Source organism: Coregonus lavaretus (genome assembly GCF_964263955.1).
Source record: "Coregonus lavaretus genome assembly, chromosome: 4".
Classification (NCBI taxonomy): domain Eukaryota; kingdom Metazoa; phylum Chordata; class Actinopteri; order Salmoniformes; family Salmonidae; genus Coregonus; species Coregonus lavaretus.
The window spans coordinates 4,717,909-4,742,729 of NC_139991.1; the positions used below are offsets into that span (position 1 = coordinate 4,717,909).

The window sequence follows — 24,821 nt, forward strand, 5'->3', positions numbered from 1 at the left end:
ACCAGGTCCTGCCGTGTAGTTCTGGGCTGATCCCTCACCTTCCTCATGATCATTGATGCCCCACGAGGTGAGATCTTGCATGGAGCCCCAGACCGAGGGTGATTGACCGTCATCTTGAACTTCTTCCATTTTCTAATAATTGCGCCAACAGTTGTTGCCTTCTCACCAAGCTGCTTGCCTATTGTCCTGTAACCCATCCCAGCCTTGTGCAGGTCTACAATTTTATCCCTGATGTCCTTACACAGCTCTCTGGTCTTGGCCATTGTGGAGAGGTTGGAGTCTGTTTGATTGAGTGTGTGGACAGGTGTCTTTTATACAGGTAACGAGTTCAAACAGGTGCAGTTATTACAGGTATTGAGTGGAGAACAGGAGGGCTTCTTAAAGAAAAACTAACAGGTCTGTGAGAGCCAGAATTCTTACTGGTTGGTAGGTGATCAAATACTTATGTCATGCAATAAAATGCAAATTAATTACTTAAAAATCATACAATGTGATTTTCTGGATTTTTGTTTTAGATTCCATCTCTCACAGTTGAAGTGTACCTATGATAAAGATTACAGACCTCTACATGCTTTGTAAGTAGGAAAACCTGCAAAATCAGCAGTGTATCAAATACTTGTTCTCCCCGCTGTATATACATACATACATCTCATAATTTCCCCCTGGAATTGACTAAACTCTATTTCTTCACTAGGAAAACAAATTCGACAAACAACCACAAAGACAAAAACGTGCGCCAGAGGAATACGAAATGAGAAGCTACTCGTTGCAGTAAGTATTCTGGCCTTTATACAATGAGAAGCTACTCGTTGTAGTGAGTATTCTGGCCTTTAGAAAAAGGAATCTGAGGCATATGGAAGTCAACAGGGAACTAAGTGATATACTGTAGGAATGTGATCATGTGCACAGGGTATACTAACGCGTTCCTCCTCCGATTTTCATTAACAGATGACTAACTGCATATCTTGACCATATGAAGGTATCTGAGGAGGGAGCTCCAGGCAATTTTTAATGAAGCATATCTCGTCTCTCTTATGAGAAAAAACAATAACAGCGTAACACTGGCAGAAAATAACAAGATGGCTGTCTTAAGCATGCCTTATTCAGTCTTACATGAACAGTCCTGGACGGAAAGATGACTAATTCCATCATGAAAGGTGTGCACATCTTTTTTGTGTGCCGTTTGATGTCTCTTTTATTCATTTTATCATGTCCTCCAACCAGAGGTGATCCTTTTTGTATTACATATCATGTAAAACGCATGCAAATTATTACGCAATAGGATGCCCAGAATAGACTTTGTTGTTTTCCCTCATGTCTGTGTGGCTATTTTGCGTCCAAATGAATTATGTTTTTTTATGAAATTGTCCTGAACTGAAAAATACTGTTATATTCTTAAAATAACTTTGTACAGCTGATTCATTGTCATTCAACTATGTTTGATTTAGTGAAAGGAAAGTCCACTCTTAACAGCCATTATAGTGAAAATGTGATGCAAGGGATTCAATGTCTGGCAGTATTTACTTGAAAATGATTACAGAAAATGACTACTATAATCTATCTAGTTATAAATAAAATGACAAGTAAGTGTTTATTTTTATTTTTCAGAGTAACTTAGGATGTCTTGTATATGTTGAGGTACGAGTGTTCAAATGATAGCAAATACTGTATGTAAAGAAAAAAATACATTTTATATTTCCCAACTTAATTCATTCATTTTTATTTTTCTGAAATTGTACAGCATGGCTATTATCCTATGCAATATGTATTCATATATAGATATATTGGGGGCAGTTTGTTTTTCTCAGTGAAGCTTTAATATTGTGGGATCACTTGGAAGCTGGTATAGCAAAATGCACTGCTGTAGCTGCATGACTACTCTCCTATAAATACAGTGTATCCATGTGTATTGCAGTGCAAATGGACCTACATTAGGGTGGGAATGGAAGGAGCTACGGTATCTCTAGCCACGATAAAACATATGAGACCAATAACATACGAGACCAATACTTTTTTGAAAATAAAAGGCTCCAAAATACATTTCGTTTTTTTTGCCTGGAAAATCCTTTCTAGAAACCACAACAGTTGTGCCGGTTTAAATATCCTCCTACAACACAATGATCACGATGTTCCAGCACACATTTCCACAATCAGCAGCATGAAGAACAACCCAACCCCCAACTCTTCCAAAACCCACCTCCCACCCACATGTGTACCGTGTGTAGTGAGTTGACCTGTCTCCCTCTGGCTGTTTGTGTTGATGAGCTTCAGCTCCTCAGTCCTGGAGCACTCTCTTCAGCTCCCCCTCCACCTCCTCCACCAAGGCAGGGAAGCTGGGGTCCAAGAGACACAGGCGGAGGAAGGGCTCCAGCTCCCCACGGAACAGAGCACTGTGGCGGTACACCAGGGGCAAGGACAGACCATGCTCGCCCAGGAAGTGCAGAGGAAAAATAGATAGACCAGGGATCTGGGATTTGTTTGTATATAATTAAATCCATGATATCGGCTAATTATAATCGCCCAAGTCAGTTAGGTGTTAATTATTTCAGTGGCCTACCCTACACTTCAGTAGTGGCGGGGAATAACAACAAATAAGAGCCGATTAAGTGTATGTTACATTCAAGCTCCATGGGTGAGAGCCGTAATCACACTCCTGAATGTTAAATAGCTACTATTTATTCAGCTTGCGCGATTATCAACCTCCATCAAGTGATCATCATATGAATCATCACCCTCAGCATTCATCAGTCATCTATCTAATCACTGTGTGGTGTCAGTACCAACCTACCTGGGTAAGACGTTTGATGGATAAAGAGCCCTGGACGACCTCGGGTTCAGTAGCCATAGCCTCCCCAGCACCCGCCTGATGACACACGGTTAAAAAGAAATATGTTACTACTGCCACAGGACTTTACAGGGTAACACACCAAGGGAGGTTAAGCTGCATCATAGCTTCATCATTTATTAAAAGATTTCCCTCAGTCACCACGGCCCTTTCATCCTCACTGAGAGCTTTTTCAAATGTGTGTGATTGTGTTTATCGTTGGTTTAATTTCTCCCCCTTCTGTGTCGGGAGGTTAAGGATTAACATATCACACATTGTCATTGATTCATACATAAAATCCATATTAACCTAGTTTGTTCCAGTGCCATCCAGTATTAAACAAGCTATTTTGTTTTCATGCTTGTAAATAGCACCATCTAGTGGGTGATTCTTACTGTAACAACAGCAACTTTAGTCCCTCATTAACTAGTTTACATTATGAAGAATAACATTCTTAAAATAAGAACAGCAACAAAGGTGGAAAAAAAACACGCACTGCACTCATTTCAATTAGTTAATGTATTGCAGGAGCTGTTCCAATTCAGATGTTCCAAAATACACTTTCCTGATGCAATATGTGGCTACATGTTTTCAGTGTATGTGTTGTTGAGTACCTGTTGATCCTGTGCAGTGGTCTTGGTAGGGGGCTGATTGGATGTTGGGGGGCAGCTGAGTGGTGGTGGTGGGGGCCCCCCTTGTGTGGTGACAGGCAGGTACTCCTTCAGTCTGAGTACTGCACTGCCACACTCCTCCAGAGCCTCAGCCCTGCTGCTACCACTGAACTGCATCCTCATCAGACGGCTCTCCCCCTGCACATACACAGAAATGTTTTGTTTGAGAGCTAGCCTATATCTCCTCTTCACCGCTACTGAGGCAATCTTGACCAGCAGACTACAAGCTTGACATGCCACTTACAATTCATCACAGTCACACTTACCTACAACACTTATTTAGCCTACATATCACTCACAAGCCAGGCCGTTGGCAGAATATGGACAGCCAAAGCACCACTCACAGCCAGCTAGTTGTGCCAAGACTGTTCAAAATGCATCGTGTCAGGCCTCAAATCCCCTTAATTCAGGCCATTTAATGACCAATTACACTGTTGTCTCAGCACAGCCACCCCTGCCAAACATCGGCTCTGCCACACTAATGTCAATGTGAAATCTGGCTATGGTAAATAAAGCTGCCACTATACAAATTGTGGGGAAATTACCGACTGTAAAATTCCAGTGTTGCCTTGTAGTCAACATTAGCCTAAGTTTCATATAAAAGTAGGTGCTAGAATAATAATACAATTTGGTATGTAGACTCTTGTATACTGTAGCTAGCTTCTATTTAAAAAATGGTGTTGTTTCTAAAAGCAAATAAAGGCTTGCAATCCATATATGACATATCTCCAAGAATATAACTTTAGCAACCCACCTTAACAGTCAGACGGAACAGCAGGGTATCTGATTTCTGCTGAACTTTGAGGAAGCTTGGAGCATCAAGCAAGGAAAACCCATCCTGAAAAATGCACTAGCACAACAATCAGACTGACAAACAATGGTAAACAAACAACAGTCATGGTAGTAAAACCAAAGTCAAATTGGATAGGGCACACAGCTAAACCTCATGTCTTCAATGAGACATACAAGTCCATTTAACAGTATCAGACCGAGCATTCAGCAATCACAGCTCTACTTTTGGTTAGCAGGAGCAATTTCAAATGATCTGAAATGACATAAGCACGCCTCCAGGGGGCTCTATTGACTCAGAAACCCATCCAGCCCCTGTGACCAGCAGCATGCCATCAGTATGTATTTGGATAGATAACTTCCATCTCCATCTCAAACAACCAGCTGTTGGAGGCTGAATGTTGTCGTACTAAATATTCGTTTTGATAGAGTCATAGTCTCTTGAGTAGAAATCTCTCCATGTTTAGGCTACAATGAATAAAAACAGGTGTTAGTTTAGTTCCATGTATGAATCAGCACTTTTCTAACCAAGTGAAAAATTACACTACCCTGAATACACTGAATACTTTGAAATTATGTCTGACACCTTACAATTTGTAACTATTTAACATCAACTAAAGTCTAAATCTATTTAAACACTATTCTGTTTAGTATAGTTTCTTCAGTCTTAGAATTTGCGTTGAAATGTACCAGTGAAATATAGGCCAATAATACCTGCTGCCTGCTGTGTTGACAGGAGACAGTAGTTGCTTTATGCACATTAATAATGATAGAAAATGTGTTAGACCTTGGCCTGAGCACTGGGAAATGCTAGCTTTATGACATTATATTTGGAATAACATTTTACCATAGCAACAGATCCTTCTTAGTGATAAAGATACTGCAAGTTATGTTTTCTCCATTTCAAATGGACTTCAGCGCACTGGAGGGATGGATACTCTACTCAGCTCTGTTACATAAAACATTACATTTCAGCTCCATACTTCTAGATTCAAAACAGATTTCAATTTTCCTACTCCACTGAGATGTTTCGAAGGGATTAGATCAAATTCTTATTTTTAGTTGCAAATTATTATATCAGGAAGGAATCACATGACATAATTTGAACAAGACTTGTCTTCAAGTAATTCTGTGAGGCATAGCAAGTCGTTTTCTGAGACATGGTTAGTTATCTGAGTCAGGTTGAGAGGTTCCATTTCCTATAATCCCAATCCCCCTCCTTCCTCCAAAAAATGAGAGAAAACCCCCATTACACGATATCTTGGATCAGGAGTAATCTGGATAATGATTACACTTAATAACCCTCTCTCCTCTACCATGGTTCAACCTAATATGGCATCATCATTCAGTTGGGACTCCCCTGGCTTCAGCCACTGTGTCCTACTGTAATCTCTCTGTATTGAAAGATACTCAAGAGCATTAAGATTAAGGGCGCCGATCTATCAATGACCGCTATCCCCTTTTGTCAGAGAGCACTTTGTGTCCTGACCTGAATAAGCATGTAGCCTTGCCTGGCACCCTGGCTCAGCAAGATAGCTGTAGCCACTTTCCATGCAGTACTCAATGTGGCATAGTGCAGCTACGGCCGTTGTGTTTCTACAGCAAATCCTGCTTATTGTGCTAAGATATCGGAGTCTCTCAGCTGCACACAGAGTCTGGCAGTGAATCTTGAGAAGGCACAGGATGAACTACACACTAACACAGGCGCTATTCTGTGTATAGCAGCAACATAGCTGGTGTTCAGTATTTGTTCTAGTTCCCTGTATTTCCAAGGACTTGGAATCAAGTAATTTGAATACTAAAATTGGGGTCACTTTTTAACATTGTTGCAAACACATAAAATTGTATCCATAGCTAGGCTATCTGCCTATAAGCCTAACAGTGGAGATCTAAGCTTAGACTAGCCAGAGTTAGTAGGCAAACTATTTGTTAATACATTTTAAAATAATCACAAGTGCTGCATTATACACTGAGTGTACAAAACATTAGGAACACCTTTCTAACATTGAGTTGCACCCCTTTTGCCCACAGAATAGCCTAAATTCTTCGGGGCATGGAGGACTCTACAAGGTGTCGAAAGCATTCCACAGGGATGCTGGCCCATGTTGACCCCAATCCTTCCCACAGTTGTGTCAAGTTGGCTGGCTGTCCTTTGGGTGGTGGACCATTCTTGATGCACACGGGAAACTGTTGAGCGTGAAAAACCCATTAGCGTTGCAGTTCTTGACACACTCAAACCGGTGCGCCTGGCACCTACTACCATACCCAGTTCAAAGACACTGCAATCTTTTGTCGTGCCCATTCACCCTCTGAATGGCACACATACCCTAATCAATGTTTCAATTGTCTCAAGGCTTAAAAAGCATGTTTTAACCTGTCTCCTCCCCTTTATCTACACTGATTGAAGTGGATTTAACAAGTGACATCAATAAGGGTTCATAGCTTTCACCTGGATTCACATGGTCAGTATGTCATGGAAAGAGCAGGTGTTCCTAATGTTTTGTAAACTCCGTGTATAATTACACCAACAATGAGTGCAGGTTGGACAATAACAGCTATTATGTCTATGGGGTGTACATTTGTCAATAATTTGGTATATAATAATGAGTTACTGAATATATTGGGGGATATTTTAAGGCTATATAAGCTTATTTGGATAACGTTACATTGTTACTTGGCCTAGATCAAATACTGTAAAAACTAGGTCCAGATCCATCCAGGAATGACTTGACTTTCGGACATCAAAGGGCATCTAACTTAGTCAGACCTCAACTCACTTACCAGAAGATCGTGGCCTTGGGACACCAGCATATGACCGGATTCCACAATGGTGAGCACCAATTCACCCGCACTTTCACTGGGCTCAAACAGCTAGAGAAGTTAAGACACATTTTTCAACATCTACAGCTAGATGATTCACATCACATCTGAGGCAAGTTCATTCAATAACCATAATGTAAAGTGTAGGCCTATAACAATTTGATTTGCTAATGTCCTAAACATTTGTAAACAACTGTTAGCCTAGCTAGCAAGGGTCGTTAGGTAGCTAACGTTAGCTAGCGTTATCACAAATAAAACAGATGTCGGGAATTTTGGCCTAGACAACTCATGTCACCTTCCATGGATTACCGCCGTCTTCTTTGGTCCCAGGCAAAAAACGTCCAAAGCGTTTCAACCTCCATATAGATTTATGTACAATTGCCATTTGTAAAAAATATATATATATCTCAGAAGAGCTAACGCTATCTAGCTAGCCACGTTTGTTTGCCGCGATGAGCGCGGGAAAAACAGAAATTTGCGAGCTCATGAGTCACCCAGGTAGATTGTGTTTCTGGGTGCGCGCGCATGCGCTGGATTCTGGCTGGGGATCCAAGAAGTGCACTTTTTTTTATGCTAGCCCAGCACAGCACGCCCAGCACAGCACACCACAGCAGTTGCACCTACTCAACTCTAACCTAATCCCCAGGCTCCATTGCTCAACCTTTGATTAGCTGAGTGATATGTTAGTGGTGCTGGATTAGAATAGTGACCACGTTTACATGAGCACAGTAGTTATATCTCATATACCGTTTAAGGTTTTATTCGGCATAAGGTGTTTACATGCACCTTTGATATCCCGCTCACGAGTATCCCTGTATCCATGAATAAATAGAATATTCCTCATAAATGTATATGGAATATTAACTGAAATATGCATACTGACTGTAGGCCAATAACCTAATATAATTTAACTCGTTTCTCCTTTTTTGCAGTAAAATTATACAACAAATGTTAATTTTGTCTCGGGAACAGGAGTGGAGAAATATGATTTCTTTCAGCATCTCTTGAGAAAATGCGAATGAGCATGTAATGTAATGTGTTATGTTTGACTCTGTTTTGCAAGCAGACAGTATTTCACCAGTGGTGGTTGCTGATGTTTAAGATGAGGGAGGATGATATCTTTTTTTTATGAGCATTGCCTTATTTCTATTACAGCATATTGGATGACAGTCATTCATATTCCATTCACCGCTCAATGTAACATCGATAGGTTTAGGCTACTACTACATGATACTCTAATTTTCCCAATACCCCATCATGAGGTTGGTACAACCTAGCCTATGAATGAAAGTTTACAACTTAGGTGCACAGGTCGAGAGAAAAATGTAAGTAATCAAGGTGACAGACAGTGGCACATTCAGTACCGCCTTGCACACTCTTGCCTGCATCTAGCTGATCTAGGGTGTAATCGTTAGTCCAACAGTTGCAAACGAGAGTTTCTATTGGACAAATTCAGGTATGTTTATCCCCATTTTGTTCCGTTTGCTTCTGTTTAAGAACTGTATTTCAACAGAATTTGGGGAATGAATACACCCCTGATCACACGCAAACACAGTTCACTTTCATAGCAACCACATACAAACAGCATGAACATTCTGAACATTCCTTCTCGCATCTACACGCTCTCTTCCTCTCACCTTTTCCGTTGTGGACTTCAGTGAACAACACATCAGCTGTCTGTGACCAGGTGAAAAAACCTTTCCAAGCCAAACCTTCATATCATAACCACATAATATAGCTCTCTCTCTCTCTCTCTTGCTTTTCCTTCATTTTTATATCAATACATTTGTTCAAAACTGTTCAACTATTGTCTTTCACTCTCGTTGAGTCAACTACTCACCATGCACTGCAGTGCTAGCTAGCTGTAGCTTATGCTTTCAGTACTAGATTCATTCTCTGATTGTTTGATTGGGTGGACAACATGTCAGTTCATGCTGCAAAAGCTCAGATAGTTGGAGGGCATCCTCCAGAAGTTGTCATAATTACTGTGTAAGTCTATGGAAGTGGGTGAGAGCCATGAGCCTCCTGGGTTTTATATTGAATTCAATGTACCCAGAAGAGGACAGAAGCTAGCTGTCCCCCGGCTACACCATGGTGCTACCCTACAGAGTGCTGTTGGGGCTACTGTAGACCTTCATTGCAAAACAGTGTGTTTTAATCAATTATTTGGTGAAGTGAATATATTTAGTATAGGCCTAGTTTTATCTAAAAAGGGTAACTTTTTTAATGTTTCACTATTTTTATTTTTATGAAATTCAGTGAGGAGGATGGTCCTCCCCTTCCTCCTCTGAGGAGCCTCCACTGATTTTGAGCCACTTAAAATATGCACCCAAGACCAACTGAAGTCTTGTTTAATCGTTTTCTCAGCTTTTCATTTCCTTAAAACTGGTCAAACTGATGACATTTGGACACTTTGCACAGGACCAATCTTTCAACTGTTTTGGAGTAATTGCGTTTTCTTCCCGGTCCCTAAACAAAACAGACAACTTTACTATTGTTACCTAGATTACTAATGCATTCATTCTATCAATGTAAGACATTATTCTGGTGAGCACTACTTTATTTAGTCTTCTGGGGCAACAAGTTATGAAAGAAGAGAAGCTGCATGTATCTTAACTATAGTTGACATACAAATGGCCTACCAAATGTCCAACAAAATGTCTGAAATTATAATATGGACTACCAATTGGCAGAAATTATAAGCAGAAACAATTAAAATTAGGGGTGAAAGTAGCCAGGCTATACGGTCCAGTACAGATTATCTGCAAAATAAATAATTATTATTTGAAGTGATTTGTTTGATAATCAGATGTTAACATCGCCACCCATGTTATCCGAAACCTAGCCTGCGCAGACTGCGAAAAACAACAGTAAAGGTGATACGATGTTTACATGCCTCAGTATCCCGTCTAAGATCTGCATATCCCAGGCATCTTATCCGGGTTTCTCATAACCGAGATACAAGCTTTTTCGGGTTATTGTAAACGGAATATGATGTTTATGTGTCAACTAAAAAACGGAATACTTGAGTATCCCTAATAATAATGGGATATTGGTGTGCATGTGACTGTGGTCAGTGTAGTGTACAGATGTAGGATCTTGATTTAAGCCATGTTTGCAACATCAGGAAAATAATCCTGCAGCAACAGGAAATGTCAATTATTATGTAGATTATAATTAAATGACATTTTTTGTAGGGGTTAATACATTTTTCATAAGGGAAAATCAAGTCTGAAATTTCAAAGTGGACATTTCAAACTTCATAAGCCTATTTAAACCTCAAATACACTACAAGTTTTACATTTCCTGCATTGCATCATTAGGCTATGTCATTAGGCTATAGGCAAAAGCTATAATAAAAGGTATAATAGGTCCACACTCAAAAAGATGTCGCATAAAGCTTACTTCATTTTTAGATTTTTTTGTTATTTTTACTGCCTTCTTCAGTGCGTAGGTACAATTTTATTTAAATTCAAAACAGCATTTATAGGGAACAACTGATTAGCAGCAGGTGCTTCTAATCAGGGTTGCCACTCATCTGCCAATCAGGGATGTGGCTTTTCTGGTCTACCTGTATACAAGTTAGTCACAAAGAAATACAGAATTATTGGGTATGGGAGCGGGCATGAAGGGCAATTGAGGGCATCAGGCGTGAACCATTCATGAATCAGCCTTAAGTGTCTGCTCACTTGGATACATTATATCAATTCATGAGATAGCTTACCACAGCCTACAGTGGGGAAAAAAAGTATTTAGTCAGCCACCAATTGTGCAAGTTCTCCCACTTAAAAAGATGAGAGAGGCCTGTAATTTTCATCATAGGTACACGTCAACTATGACAGACAAAATGAGAAAAAAAATCCTGAAAATCACATTGTAGGATTTTTAATGAATTTATTTGTAAATTATGGTGGAAAATAAGTATTTGGTCAATAACAATAGTTTCTCAATACTTTTATATACCCTTTGTTGGCAATGACACAGGTCAAACGTTTTCTGTAAGTCTTCACAAGGTTTTCACACACTGTTGCTGGTATTTTGGCCCATTCCTCCATGCAGAGCTCCTCTAGAGCAGTGATGTTTTGGGGCTGTCGCTGGGCAACACGGACTTTCAACTCCCTCCAAAGATTTTCTATGGGGTTGAGATCTGGAGACTGGCTAGGCCACTCCAGGACCTTGAAATGCTTCTTACGAAGCCACTCCTTCGTTGCCCGGGCGGTGTGTTTGGGATCATTGTCATGCTGAAAGACCCAGCCACGTTTCATCTTCAATGCCCTTGCTGATGGAAGGAGGTTTTCACTCAAAATCTCACGATACATGGCCCCATTCATTCTTTCCTTTACACGGATCAGTCGTCCTGGTCCCTTTGCAGAAAAACAGCCCCAAAGCATGATGTTTCCACCCCCATGCTTCACAGTAGGTATGGTGTTCTTTGGATGCAACTCAGCATTCTTTGTCCTCCAAACACGACGAGTTGAGTTTTTACCAAAAAGTTCATCATTGCCCTTTGTTGGCAATGACACAGGTCAAACGTTTTCTGTAAGTCTTCACAAGGTTTTCACACACTGTTGCTGGTATTTTGGCCCATTCCTCCATGCAGATCTCCTCTAGAGCAGTGATGTTTTGGGGCTGTCGCTGGGCAACACGGACTTTCAACTCCCTCCAAAGATTTTCTATGGGGTTGAGATCTGGAGACTGGCTAGGCCACTCCAGGACCTTGAAATGCTTCTTACGAAGCCACTCCTTCGTTGCCCGGGCGGTGTGTTTGGGATCATTGTCATGCTGAAAGACCCAGCCATGTTTCATCTTCAATGCCCTTGCTGATGGAAGGAGGTTTTCACTCAAAATCTCACGATACATGGCCCCATTCATTCTTTCCTTTACACGGATCAGTCGTCCTGGTCCCTTTGCAGAAAAACAGCCCCAAAGCATGATGTTTCCACCCCTATGCTTCACAGTAGGTATGGTGTTCTTTGGATGCAACTCAGCATTCTTTGTCCTCCAAACACGACGAGTTGAGTTTTTACCAAAAAGTTCTATTTTGGTTTCATCTGACCATATGACATTCTCCCAATCCTCTTCTGGATCATCCAAATGCACTCTAGCAAACTTCAGACGGGCCTGGACATGTACTGGCTTAAGCAGGGGGGCACGTCTGGCACTGCAGGATTTGAGTCCCTGGCGGCGTAGTGTGTTACTGATGGTAGGCTTTGTTACTTTGGTCCCAGCTCTCTGGAGGTCATTCACTAGGTCCCCCCGTGTGGTTCTGGGATTTTTGCTCACCGTTCTTGTGATCATTTTGACCCCACGGGGTGAGATCTTGCGTGGAGCCCCAGATCGAGGGAGATTATCAGTGGTCTTGTATGTCTTCCATTTCCTAATAATTGCTCCCACAGTTGATTTCTTCAAACCAAGCTGCTTACCTATTGCAGATTCAGTCTTCCCAGCCTGGTGCAGGTCTACAATTTTGTTTCTGGTGTCCTTTGACAGCTCTTTGGTCTTGGCCATAGTGGAGTTTGGAGTGTGACTGTTTGAGGTTGTGGACAGGTGTCTTTTATACTGATAACAAGTTCAAACAGGTGCCATTAATACAGGTAACGAGTGGAGGACAGAGGAGCCTCTTAAAGAAGAAATTACAGGTCTGTGAAAGCCAGAAATCTTGCTTGTTTGTAAGTCACCAAATACTTATTTTCCACCATAATTTGCAAATAAATTCATTAAAAATCCTACAATGTGATTGTCTGTCATAGTTTTTTTAAAGTGGGAGAACTTGCACAATTGGTGGCTGACTAAATACTTTTTTCCCCCACTGTATATCCTTTTTGAACATGCATTTTATTGATTTTATTTGCATAGTTAATTTGCATTATGTAGGCATTGTTAAAGTTGAGAAGAATTGACAAAAAATACATTTCTTTAACCCTTTAACCACGTTTATTTCATATACATTTTGAAGAAACGTGGACATATTTGGTCTGTAAAAGTTATCTTGATAAATCACCAGTATGCCATTAAATTAGTGTGCAGTTTCCCTTACCAGATGATCATTCTACCACAGCTGCTGTCTGTATATCCTACAACCTGATGAACAAAAGCATGAGGAATGGCATAGTAGCCTAAATATCACCTTTGGACACGCATAGCCTGGGCTGGCATAAAACAATCCCGAGGGGATATAACTTAAAAGGACATGATAGCTATTTAAGAATTGTGGAGAGCTTTGCTTATTTGCAGTTCTCGCTCCTACTGACTGGTCTCATAGACTAGACATAACATAGTAAATGTAAATCCGGGACCATCAAATTAGTATGGTATGTTACGTTTGGTATGGTTACATAGGTTACTTAAGGCAAAAACGAAAAGAGGGTGGTTGGTCGAGGTGGATGTATTTACGAACGGAGAGTTCGAATCTCATCAAGGACAACTTTAGCATTTTAGCTAATTACGAACTTTGCAACTACTTACTAATTTTTAGCTACTTTGCAACTACTTAGCATGTTAGCTAACCAGTGCTTGACTTGGACTGAAATAGGTGCCGATACTCAATTTGGGTGCCGGTACTGTTTATATTTAGGTGCAAGAGCTCCACAATACTTTTGAGCTAATATTCTATAAGATGAACATGAGCTCAAGCAGTAGAACATTTAAATTGCCGGTACTCAGCTCCGGTGAGCTCCTGCCCAAGTCAAGCACTGTAGCTAATCCTTCCCCTAACCCTTAACCCTTTTAGCTAACCCTTCCCCTAACCCTAACTTGAATTTATCTCCTAACCTTAACCCTAACCTTAACCCATAACCCCTAACGCTAGCTAGCGTTAGCCACCTAGCTAACATTAGCCACCACAAATTGGAATTCATAACATATCATACCTTTTGCAAAATCGTAACATATTATAGGAATTGCAAGTTGTAACATATAGCAATTTGTAACATATCATACAAAATGGATGATGGACATCCACAAATTAATACATACCATGCGAAAGGTAACATATCATACTAAATGTAATATCTCGGATTTAGGTATAATACAAAATGCTCGGAGACCACGTTGGCTCCTATGGCAACCCATCAGCTTCATGAATATTCACACTACCAGAATGCTTGGGACAATAGATGTCAATGGGTCCTTGGATGCTGCTGCTGATGCAGCCTATGGTGCGTGATTACATTGCATTGTTTATTATTGAGAGGCAGTTGACACGAATCTGGGGGAAAAGAGCATCCCTCCCCGCGCTGTTCATGACCTCCTCATCTCCTCTCTGTCTGTCGGCACGTCACTTACATATCATGCTAAGGTGGCTTCTTCCAGATTTTTCCCCCCACTTGGTACGCACACGGTTGGATCGTACGTGCCTACCAGGAGTGTTATGGTGAAGCGGACTGTCAAAGCAGCGCGAGAAGGCATATGTAAACAGTCAGGTAATGATCGAGAGAGGAGCCTCTTCCTGTATTTGCACCAACAGAGCCACAGCAGCCCGTGTCATGTGCATCAGTGTAATGCTTTCAGGGTTTGAGATTAGCTCCAGACTGGTCGCTCTCACTCACAGATAGGGAGCTGTGGGGTTCGTGGCAATACTTCTTAACAATAACCATCCTATTCTTGACATCTATTGCATTTTAAATTGTTCGTTCCGTCTCAATGTCATAATGGACAGGTTGCACTCCTCCATGCGTAAAAGGCTCTACAGTTTGCCACAGCATATTGGACAGAAAGCTTCTATCATGGGCGAAGGAGAAGACGGCGACAAGGACACCCGGAGGAAGAGTATTAGGATGAAACCCTTGCCATCACCAACCTCCAGAGGAAGCTTCAAAGGCATCGGGGAGACCAGAAGTGGGGACACGGTGATCATGGAGACGGACATTGGAAGACCATTGAAGACCAGCATAAATGGAGATTGTCGGAGATTTCGTGGCAGTCTCTCCTCCATCACCAGTCGGCATGTGCACGACTCAGACTCGGCGGAGGAGAGGCGCCTCATCACCGAGGGGGACGTCACCCCGAGCGAGGAGAGCCCCCCTGGAGCTATTGGCGGCGGGGCTGACCAGGGTGCGCAAGGCGCCAGCGGTGGTGGTGCTGGTGGTGCCCAACATGCTTCTCTTGACCAGGAATCAGGGTTCATAAAGTTGGATGGCATTGATCAAATTTCGCCGGACGACGAGAGATTGTACCAGGCAGGATTCATACACAGGCAGTTTGGGGCAATGCTGCAACCGGGGGTCAACAAGTTCTCCCTAAGGATGTTTGGGAGCGAAAAGGCGGTGGAACGGGAACAAGAGCGGGTTAAATCCGCCGGATTTTGGATAATTCACCCTTACAGTGATTTCAGGTAACTAACTCCATTGGGCTCTGGCCAGACGTCAGAGCGTCATGCGCCGATGAAGTGTAGGAAGGATGTGTTCATACACACTCACCTAGCCTACAAGTCAAATGAAATGTGTACTTTATTGTCACCTGATACTTTCACTATCTCAAAATCAGGCTCAATGGCACATGCATTAGTGATAGGGTATTTAGTGATGGCATCAGAAAATGCAGTCATCTCGGATATAAAAGAATACATTTGGTTCAGGCCTAATTCTGTGTGTAAATGTGTGTAACAATTTTTTTATGAATTGAAAACGAATCTAAAATAATTTAACTCGTCATTTAAAATGTATTTATTAGACATCAGATATAGTATAACTATAACTTATTAAACATTGGAAATACAACGATAAAGTCAAATAAATGTAATGTAGGCTACTATATACAAATCATGGCGTCAGAATAATGTGTGGCAGGAACAGGCCACACATCACACACAAATATGGTTCTCAAAGGTGTCTGTTCAGTTGCAGGCCTACGGGATAAATCACCGTTTAAAACAGAATCAACAGAAGTGCACCAATGTTCCATGTTCTCTCTTTTTCATTAAATCATACTCAGGGAAATTATTTATCACTAATCAATGTACAGCAACTCTATTGGCTTTATGTGAGGGTATGTGCCAATGATTGAATAATTAGACCCCCCCCCCCCCCCCCCCCCATACACACACACACACACACTACTTGTATTTAAGGTTTCAGGTTTCATGTGTTCAACATTATACTAACCAGCTCTACCTATAAATTACCAGTACCATTCTTCAAGTTTTCATATAAGAGGTCTAAATGGAAGTGCAGCCTCATTCTCTTGTTATTCATTAAGTATTGCCCTTGACTGTGACATTGGCTATACAGTACAGTGCATGCATCTGATGCATGGCTTCAAATGTAAAGCACAGGATTGCTCAGCATTATGGATATTGTCCATTATTGATGCTATACCTCAAGGGCCTACCTGCCATATGTCCAAAAACATACAGTGAATTCTAAAGTATATCCAGAGAACGAGTGAAACATTATGGCGAAACATAGCTACAGAAAGTATGATATACAGTATAAACCAATATGAATGTAGTCTGCATTTATAAAGCATCTTCACTCATTTTCAAAATAAGCAGTGATCTTTATAATCCCAATAATGTAATTAAGTTAATAACAACCTCTTACACAGGCTTAATTTATATAGTGGATTGTAATCATTCATCTCATACATATAATATAGGATAGATTAGGAGTGAATATTTTATTAAGGAATAATGTTTTTACTCCGAAAGTGGATTACAGTATTGCAGCAACCAGATACAAAGTTTGATATTGCAATTGGAATATTTGTTTATGCATAATTTAAATAGTAAATATATTGTACAATATTATATCATACTATATTATATCAAACTATAAGACCATTTAACACAATTTTATCTGATCCCATTAGACAAATTATAGTAATATACATGAATGCTTAACCAAATGATCTCAAATACATAAAAAAATGTTGAGAGGTGATCTTAATTTACCCAATCATCATGCTTTCCAGTATTCTGATACGTTCAAAAATATTTAGGTCATTGATACAGTTTGTCTCTGGCTGCCATATTGGAGGTCTGTATCAGGGTTTCAAGGACAGTGAAATGGCTAATGAAAACCTTTTAAACAGTTAGTCAATTAGTTGACATCTGGCCTCATGCTTACCTTATTGTTTTGAGGTGGCATTAAATGATCAACTGGACATACACAATCTCTAATCATATAGTTAAAATAAAAGCCTCCAACTATTTACATGTTGGCTAATGCCTTTATTGTTACCAGACGAAACGCTAACGCTAAATGCAAAAATATATATTGTGAAAGACAATAGCAGAAGCCTAATTGCCCGACAGATCTTTCCCTTTCCTTGACATTGGATCTGATCCAGCCTGTTTATCTTTGGTTCATCTACTGTACACTGATATAATGATATACAGTAATACCACATCCAACCCCATCACCTGTCACACAAGCAGAAGGTGTGTCATAACAGTAGTGCTTCAAGAACAAGACCAGGTTTGTCTCGCTTGTGAGAGACAAGTGTGTGTGACGAGTGTGTACAGGCAGGCTATGCTGGCGGCCAGAGGGGGAGAGAGGGAGCAGGCAGCAGTGTCAGGCAGGCAGACACAGCCCAGGGCTGTGGAGAGAGAGAGAAGGGCTCAGGGAAAGGAAGGCACTCTCCATGGAAAACAGTGATTTATCTGCTTGTTTACCCATTGGTCTTCTGAATCTACACAGACATTCTGCTGCCTTTACATCACAGGATGGTGCACATTTCTCAGATGCCTGGATTACTTAGCTCAGGCTGCCAAGAAAAGAAATGAGAGGCCATTTGCTTTGCCTTTGCAAGAAGTGTATGTGGGTGTGTGGGCGGGTGGGTGGGTGGGTGGGTAGGTGTGTGCATTGTGCAAGTGACAGTGACAGTATATAGTAGTATACATGCATATCTGAGTAAGTTGGGAGTTGAATCATACGATTTGTTGTACCATCATTTTTGTTTTGTTTCATCCAGGAATATATTCCAACAGTGTTGAGTAACCTTCATAGTACACTGTATTCAGTAACTGGAACACTGGATTCCTTTTGTCTTATTGTCAGGATTCTGATTATGTTTACGCATTTCATACCAAGGTTATTGGATGATTTGTTTCTCAGTGTGGAGTATTGGTATTCAGTGAGGGATAGATAACAGATGCTGCAATCAATTATCTGACTGTTACCCCTCTCTCCCACCACAAGGACCATCATCTCCTTTCCCAATGTCACCCCTCCCACCTGTACCACTACAGTTAGCACCTCCTACACCAAAGTCACTCCTCTGTCTCCCACACCTGCAATTGCCTCCCACTCTTGCTATAATTACTTACACCCCCAACTCCCCTCTTTCCCCTTATAAAGAAGTGAGACGAGAGTTACTGTATGTACAGGAGTCTGACGGTTCTAGTATATCCCCCTCCCTCGGTAGCTACAACCTCTGACTCCCCCTGGCATCCAACACATCCTAATGTCCAGTGGCCATGCCTGCCAAGTGGCATGACAATCAGGTCAATCACTTGCCTCGCTCAGTGTGTGTGGGAGGGTATTACTGTATATCGGCATAATTGTATTTGAAACATTTCGGCTTGCTGACAGCAGTTTACACGCTATAAAATCAGTTCACTGTGATTATATGGGACGTTCCTCTCACTTGTGCAATTAAAAATCTCTTTCAGTCCTGACTCATTGTTAAATGGTCTGCTATCATTATAATTTAGTCATCCAGTTGATGCCTTTACCATTAACATAGGTCACACTGAACATTCTGTGCTTCAGCATGCTTAAGTGTCCCCATTGAAGTACAATACTCTACTAATGAGTAGTCTTGAAAACCCGACCCTAGGCAATAGTGACTAGGGTCTGGTTTCAATGATGGACTCTTTTGGCATAGAGGAACTGTCACTGCCTACGTCACTACTTTATCAGCTTAAATAAACTACAAAATAGTTGCTAGCAAGATGGAGATCACAGAGGCTATTTTGAATGAGTGCATATCCCAAGTGAAAAAAATAAAAAATAAAGTGGCTAGTTTGCATTGGTTTTAGTTAAGGTTTTGACTGCAAACTTTGGTTATGAATCGCGACGTTCTGGCTTGTCTGCCTCGTGATTTGTTGGGAGTGACCATTTTTTTCTCTTCCCTTATCGACGTAGGCAGTGACGTAGTTCACTATGCCAAAAGAGTCCATAATTGAAACCAGACCATAGTCACTGTGTTGCCTAGGGTCGGGTTTTTGATACTAGCTAATGAGTGCAGCTGTCTAAATGTACATGAGATGAGCAAACGAACTACTTTTTTGCATTGTGTCATCCCACTAAGCATCCTTAGCTGTAGCCTATAAACTTGTTCCCTCCACTAACAGGTTGTATTGTCACAGACAGACTTGTGTGAGAGATGGGATTCATTCTTGTTTGCACAGTAGGTTGTGTAAGACGTTTCCTGTTTCTTCTAGTTGTCATTATTAAGGAATGGGAGCAGGTTGATTACTTGAGGAGAAGCCAAGTAAGGATATGTCAGACCATGGGGAGGAGCTGACGTAGAGAGGGCCCACCCCTCATCCCATGCAGTTAACAGTAGATGTGTCTCTGTTGAGATTTTGTTTACATTCATATTCAAATCTTTATACTATTCAGCCAGGCTTTTGGTCAGATGAGAGTAAAGGTAGTCTTTTTATTTGTAGAACCTTTCAAACCTACTTGGAAATGTGACGTTAAAGGTGCAATATGCAGAAATCGCTCTGCCATTTCCTGGTTGCTAAAATTCTAATAGTTAGCCTAATTTCAGTTAATGTGACAAAACAAGCAGTCATTGTGTAGAGAATCATTGTACCATCTAAGCTGCTGTGAAATATATTTTCCATAACCAAAAATATTGTATTTTCAGCTGTTTAAAGCTGGTGTACAAAACCGAAAGTAAAACACGCAAAAACGAAACCTAAGAACTGGAAGCATAGAAAATGGCGCAAATAGAACAGATCTACCGCTTCTTAGACTTGCTTTCAATGAGAATGACAGATCTATAACTCACATTTCTATGTGAATTTGGTCGGGTCGCCCAAAAAGTAACATATTTCAGCTTTAAAATTAGGGGGATTATGATCATGAGGAACTGTTTCTGTGTTGTTGCCATAGAATAAACAGAAAATAGTGCCACTGGCAGGCATATTGACTAGAATCAGAGACAGAAATAGCACATGGCTGAAATTAAAGTATAGAAGGAGATGAAGGAGGATCTTGTAAAAACAAATTATGGGCATGGTTGGAACTCTGTGATTGAGTTTCTATTTCCCTGCCTTTGCTATTTAATATTGTCATAATAAGCAGAAATTAAAGTGTCACTGGGAGTCACACACTGTCATGACTACTGGAATTCAGCAATATTTTTCCTTGTCAACTATTGTATAACGTTGAGAGGGAGGGGAGGAGCACAGCACATCTTCTGAGGGGAAAAGACAGCTTAAAAATGGCATCGTAATCCAATCTAAAGGCTCATTTCCAGAGCCAAAGCTGTACAGCCTAATTTCTGCTCATTGCTGAACATGCGTCTTCTTCCTTCCTGTGGGGAAGTGATGTAGCCAGCCAGCCAACCAGCCTGCAGCAGAGCAGAGGTGATTGATTGGTGATTTGTAGGGGGGAATCAGTGAGAGATTTGGCAAGGTTAATGACAGATGATGCGTCATTAATAACCTTGTAAGGGTTGTGGGTTCGTTTCCCACGGGGGGCCAGTATGAAAATGTATGCACTCACTAACTGTAAGTCGCTCTGGATAAGAGCATCTGCTAAATGACTAAAATGTAAATGTAAAATGTAATTCAGCAGCACCCTGAATTATGCATAATCAGTAGTAGTATACTATTTAATACTGCCGTATCCCCACGGAGTTGGAAAAAGACAAGACTTTTAACATGAAAGCTTCTTTTGGTTTTAAAGACTCTATTAAGCATAAAACAGTGCTGTCAACCCAATCAGGAGAGGAGGTTAACCTTCCCTGCTGTGTCTGTCAATCAGTCGACTCCCTCCCTCCGCCTCAACCTCTGCCAGGAGATTCCCTGTTCAAACCTTCAAACCCCACTTCTCACCAGGCTTTTGATTCATCCTGCATAACCATCGCCATCTCCCCAAAGAGATTTCACTTGGCAGTAAATAAGGCCTCTAAAAAGAAATCTTCTAGTTCCTTCTCCTCCTGTTACCTTTCCAGAGGAATACATTAAAGAAAAGTGAAGTAGAGCAGATTTAGAAGAGAAAATGCACATTACTGTAGGGTTGAATGCATTTCAAGGGCCAAGAAACACCATTATATCCAAATGTGCATTAGCAGAAATACTTCCTTCTGAATGCATATTGTAACACTCATTAGTTCAGCTTGCTTCAACTCCCCATGACAGGGTTATTATCCTGTTTCTAAAATACATCTCTGTTTGGAAATGTACTGTAGCAATCAGCCTGTAAAAATGGGATAAGAGTTGTGCTTGTCATTATCAAACTAAAGGGGGATGCTTGCTGCTGAATCAAAACTGTTGCTCTGATAATGGAAATGTTTCAGCAGCTCAAAAGGAAAGGAAATATACGAAATGTCCCTTGTTTTCCAGTCTGGACAAGTCTTCTGTGTGTATAAAGGCTTCAGTTTGTATCCCCTTTTGGTTCATCATAACAATAATGGTATCCCAGGTCAAAATGAGGTCTTATAAATGACTCCACCATTTCTATTTCAGTACGTAAATGAAGATTGCACATTGAATGTAAGCATAATTGTGTTTGTATGGTGGCTGGTCATATTGATCTTGCGACAGTGCTTTGTAAATGTGTCTGTTGGAAGCACAACCAACAGCTTGTCATACAGAAATACAGCTTTGGCAGTTCAATCATTGAATGTTTCATAGGTTGGGAAAACTATAGGCTATATCAATGTACAGCAGACTGTTTCAATACACTATAGTGACAGGGTACTAAACCCTCTCGGGAAAATTGGAATTTGAATGACAAATTATACAGGTGTAATACATGGCTGCAATGCTCTAGTAGACACACACACACACACACTTTATCTCTCTCTCACTCGCTCTCTCTCTCTCGCTCTCTCTTGACTTGCTCGTAGCTCAGGTAGAAAGGGAGGGGGTGGGATCAGATGACAGTGTTGTCTACTTTCAGTCAGGTTGATTGCAGTTGATTTGAGGGTGCGTTTTCATATTGATTTGTTTGGGTCTTGCGGGACCTCTAGTTTGTCATTGGGTGATTTATAGAAAATGATCTGGGAGGAAATAATGCAGTCTCTCCACCCTGCATGGTGGCCACATGCAGCCATAGGCTCTGACTGACTGCTCCAGCTCTATTGGTGGGTGTTGGGAGTGAGTGTCTCCCCCAGGTCCGGCCCCCAGCCAGCCCTCATGGAGCATGTCTCTCCTCTCCTCTGCACGGCACACTACAGTACAGTGCTAATAGCCTATGTAGTAGGGGTGCCATAGTGGGGAAATGGGTGCGGCCGGAGGAGTCATTGCACCCTTTTTTAATTTAGTGAAGGTAAAGCACAGGATTAGCGAGAGCTCTGGATCTGGCTGAGCCTGAGAGTGGGGTAATCAAAAGAGGCTGCTGCCGTGTCCATCCACCAATATTAGGAGCACACATCACATCACAGGAGATTATTACAACACAATTTATTTAATGGTGGGAGGATGGGATGGAGAGGCTGAGGTTGGGCCGTGCCGTGGGGGGAGGGCTGCCAGTCAACATGGCACGGCGGCAGAGTGATTGAAATGTACCGTGTGACCTCAGCACACTTGTGGGAGCGTGACATGCAAAGCAAACGACTGATTTGAGAATATATGTATTTTTATGTATGTCAATGTATTTTTTTCCTAGAATGTCATTTAATTAGAAAGTAACCTTGGCATAGTGATGGTAATCTGCGGGGGTGAGATTATATTAATTGATATACATTTTCTAAATGGGAAAAGGCTGGCTCTGCCTTTCCCCGGTAACAATAGATGTCATCCTTCATCCTCCTAGTATTTTTGATGTATTTTTGTCACCTGGCAAATGCTGTGTTGGTTCGTTGTGTGTCCTTCCCATTGCTCTGTCCTCTGCAACATCAATTTATAATCTCACCAGGTGGATTCACAACCCCAGATAGCCCAGATCCATTCACAAGTTTTTCTTCTTTTAACACTTTTCACTATCAAATGTGTTTTTCTTGCCGCTAGACGTCTGTGATTATTGTCCCGCGGACCAGTGGTAAATATGTCAGTTTTACTTATCTCAACGTTTCAGGGGGAGTGTTGTGTGATGTGAAAAAATTATTTTTCTCTCTATTCATCACCCTACAGTGAAGGAAAAAGTCTCTAGCCCTGTGAGTGTGTGTATGTGTGTGTGTGCCATTGGTGTGACATCTAGGTGACCTAGAGCTCTGCAGACCTGCCTGCTGCAGCCTGCTAGACATATCTATCCCCAGGCCATTTGGATAAAAGACCTGTGATAGGGGAATATAGAATGAATCAACATTCCCACATGAGATAGGTGGAGGAAAAGGAAAAAGGAGTATAGATTTTCTGACTATAATCTATGTGGATTACGGTCAGATATCATTGTGGTGATGTTTCTTAATCTGGGGACATGATGGCGGCCTTGTGAAATTAACAGCACGTTTTCTTGAAGAAAGACAAGTTTGATTTGTAATCATCAAGGCCAGCTGAAGCTGTAATTACAATTGCTGCAGGTTCCAGTGACACATTACTCCACTCGACCGAACAATGCAAGCCAATCTCCAAATGAAACCTCAGGCTGTGGTGTAACTGCAGTAACAGAATTAAGACACTGCGTTACGTTTTAATTATGCCATGTAGTGCCATATTTTAGCTGTCAGTCAAACTCTGCAAAAGTGAAACTAAAACTTTAGTTTAGGCATTAACTCAGAATGGTTAGGGTTAAGGTTAGGGATAGGTTTAAACTTAAAGGGATACTTTGGGATTTTTTCCTTGAGTATTCCATAAGAGAATGGGCTGGAACAATGACGAAAATTAGCTTCAGAAGAAAGTATTTTATAAAGGTAGCTGAGGCCGTGACCAGGATTTAGCACTGCTGAATGGACAGTGCCTCGGGCAGGTTAACTCTGTGGTGCTCAATGGACAGCACCTCTGTCTAGCCAGCTATAATTCTTACCGTTTGTGGACAGGCAAGTCGACGGTTTGTGGGCACAGTTAGTTTCACACACACTGATTACATTTTACAAGTTTGTAAAGGCTAATAAACAATTATTCTCATGTTCATTCAACAGTAGCCTAACCTGCAAATTGCAAACGAAAATGCATTTAGGCCTACCTTTACTTTTAAATAAAGTCCATTCGTCTGTCCTTACATCGCTGACTGTTTAAATCAAATCATTCTGTATTCTGTTTGATGTAGGCCTACCCAAAAACACAGTGGAAGTCTTCAAGTGTCTGGGTTCATCATTACCCCGAAATGCTAACTCTTGTTTCCCTAAGCATGTTGCTATAATAAGGTCCTTCTTCAAAATCTCACGGTTTTCCTTTAGGCTACCTACCCACTGGGCACAGACGTCAATTCAACGTCTATTCTACATTGGTTCAACGTAATTTCCTTGTAATGATGTGGAAACAACGTTGATTCAACCAATGTGTGCCCAGTGTGTTAGCATTGTGCATGGTCACTTGTTGTTCTTGCCAGATGCCAGATCGAGCCGTGTGTTCCCCAAAGTTGTTAGGGTGATCTGGTGTTGGATGTGGGAAGCCGATTTTTCGTGTTTGATGAGGGCATCAGGTTGTTGATGTGACA

The 24,821-nt window shown here is 41.2% G+C and overlaps 3 protein-coding genes across 3 annotated transcripts in view; 2 read left to right on the forward strand and 1 right to left on the reverse strand.

Moving 5' to 3' along the window:
* Positions 1–2,038, forward strand: part of LOC311127757 (neuroplastin-like) — a 33,850-nt gene extending 31,812 nt beyond the window's left edge. The window contains exons 8-9 of the mRNA XM_084159630.1: positions 695–771; positions 949–2,038. Of these exons, the coding sequence (XP_084015756.1) occupies positions 695–755 (61 nt within the window). The 3' untranslated portion in view covers positions 756–771; positions 949–2,038. The remainder of the gene's footprint in view (positions 1–694; positions 772–948) is intronic.
* Positions 2,039–2,275: 237 nt separating this feature from the next.
* On the reverse strand, positions 2,276–7,489 carry LOC311128100 (meiotic recombination protein REC114-like; the record flags this gene model as incomplete). Its single annotated transcript, XM_084160072.1, has 6 exons — positions 2,276–2,440; positions 2,789–2,863; positions 3,439–3,633; positions 4,250–4,333; positions 7,066–7,155; positions 7,400–7,489. The coding sequence occupies 6 exons, from the start codon at positions 7,487–7,489 to the stop codon at positions 2,276–2,278; spliced, it is 699 nt and encodes a 232-aa protein (XP_084016198.1).
* Positions 7,490–14,753: 7,264 nt separating this feature from the next.
* Positions 14,754–24,821, forward strand: part of LOC311128550 (potassium/sodium hyperpolarization-activated cyclic nucleotide-gated channel 4-like) — a gene marked incomplete at both ends in the record, with an annotated part of 72,910 nt that continues 62,842 nt past the window's right edge. Inside the window, one exon of the mRNA XM_084160738.1 lies at positions 14,754–15,436. Coding sequence (XP_084016864.1) covers positions 14,754–15,436 — 683 coding nt within the window. The remainder of the gene's footprint in view (positions 15,437–24,821) is intronic.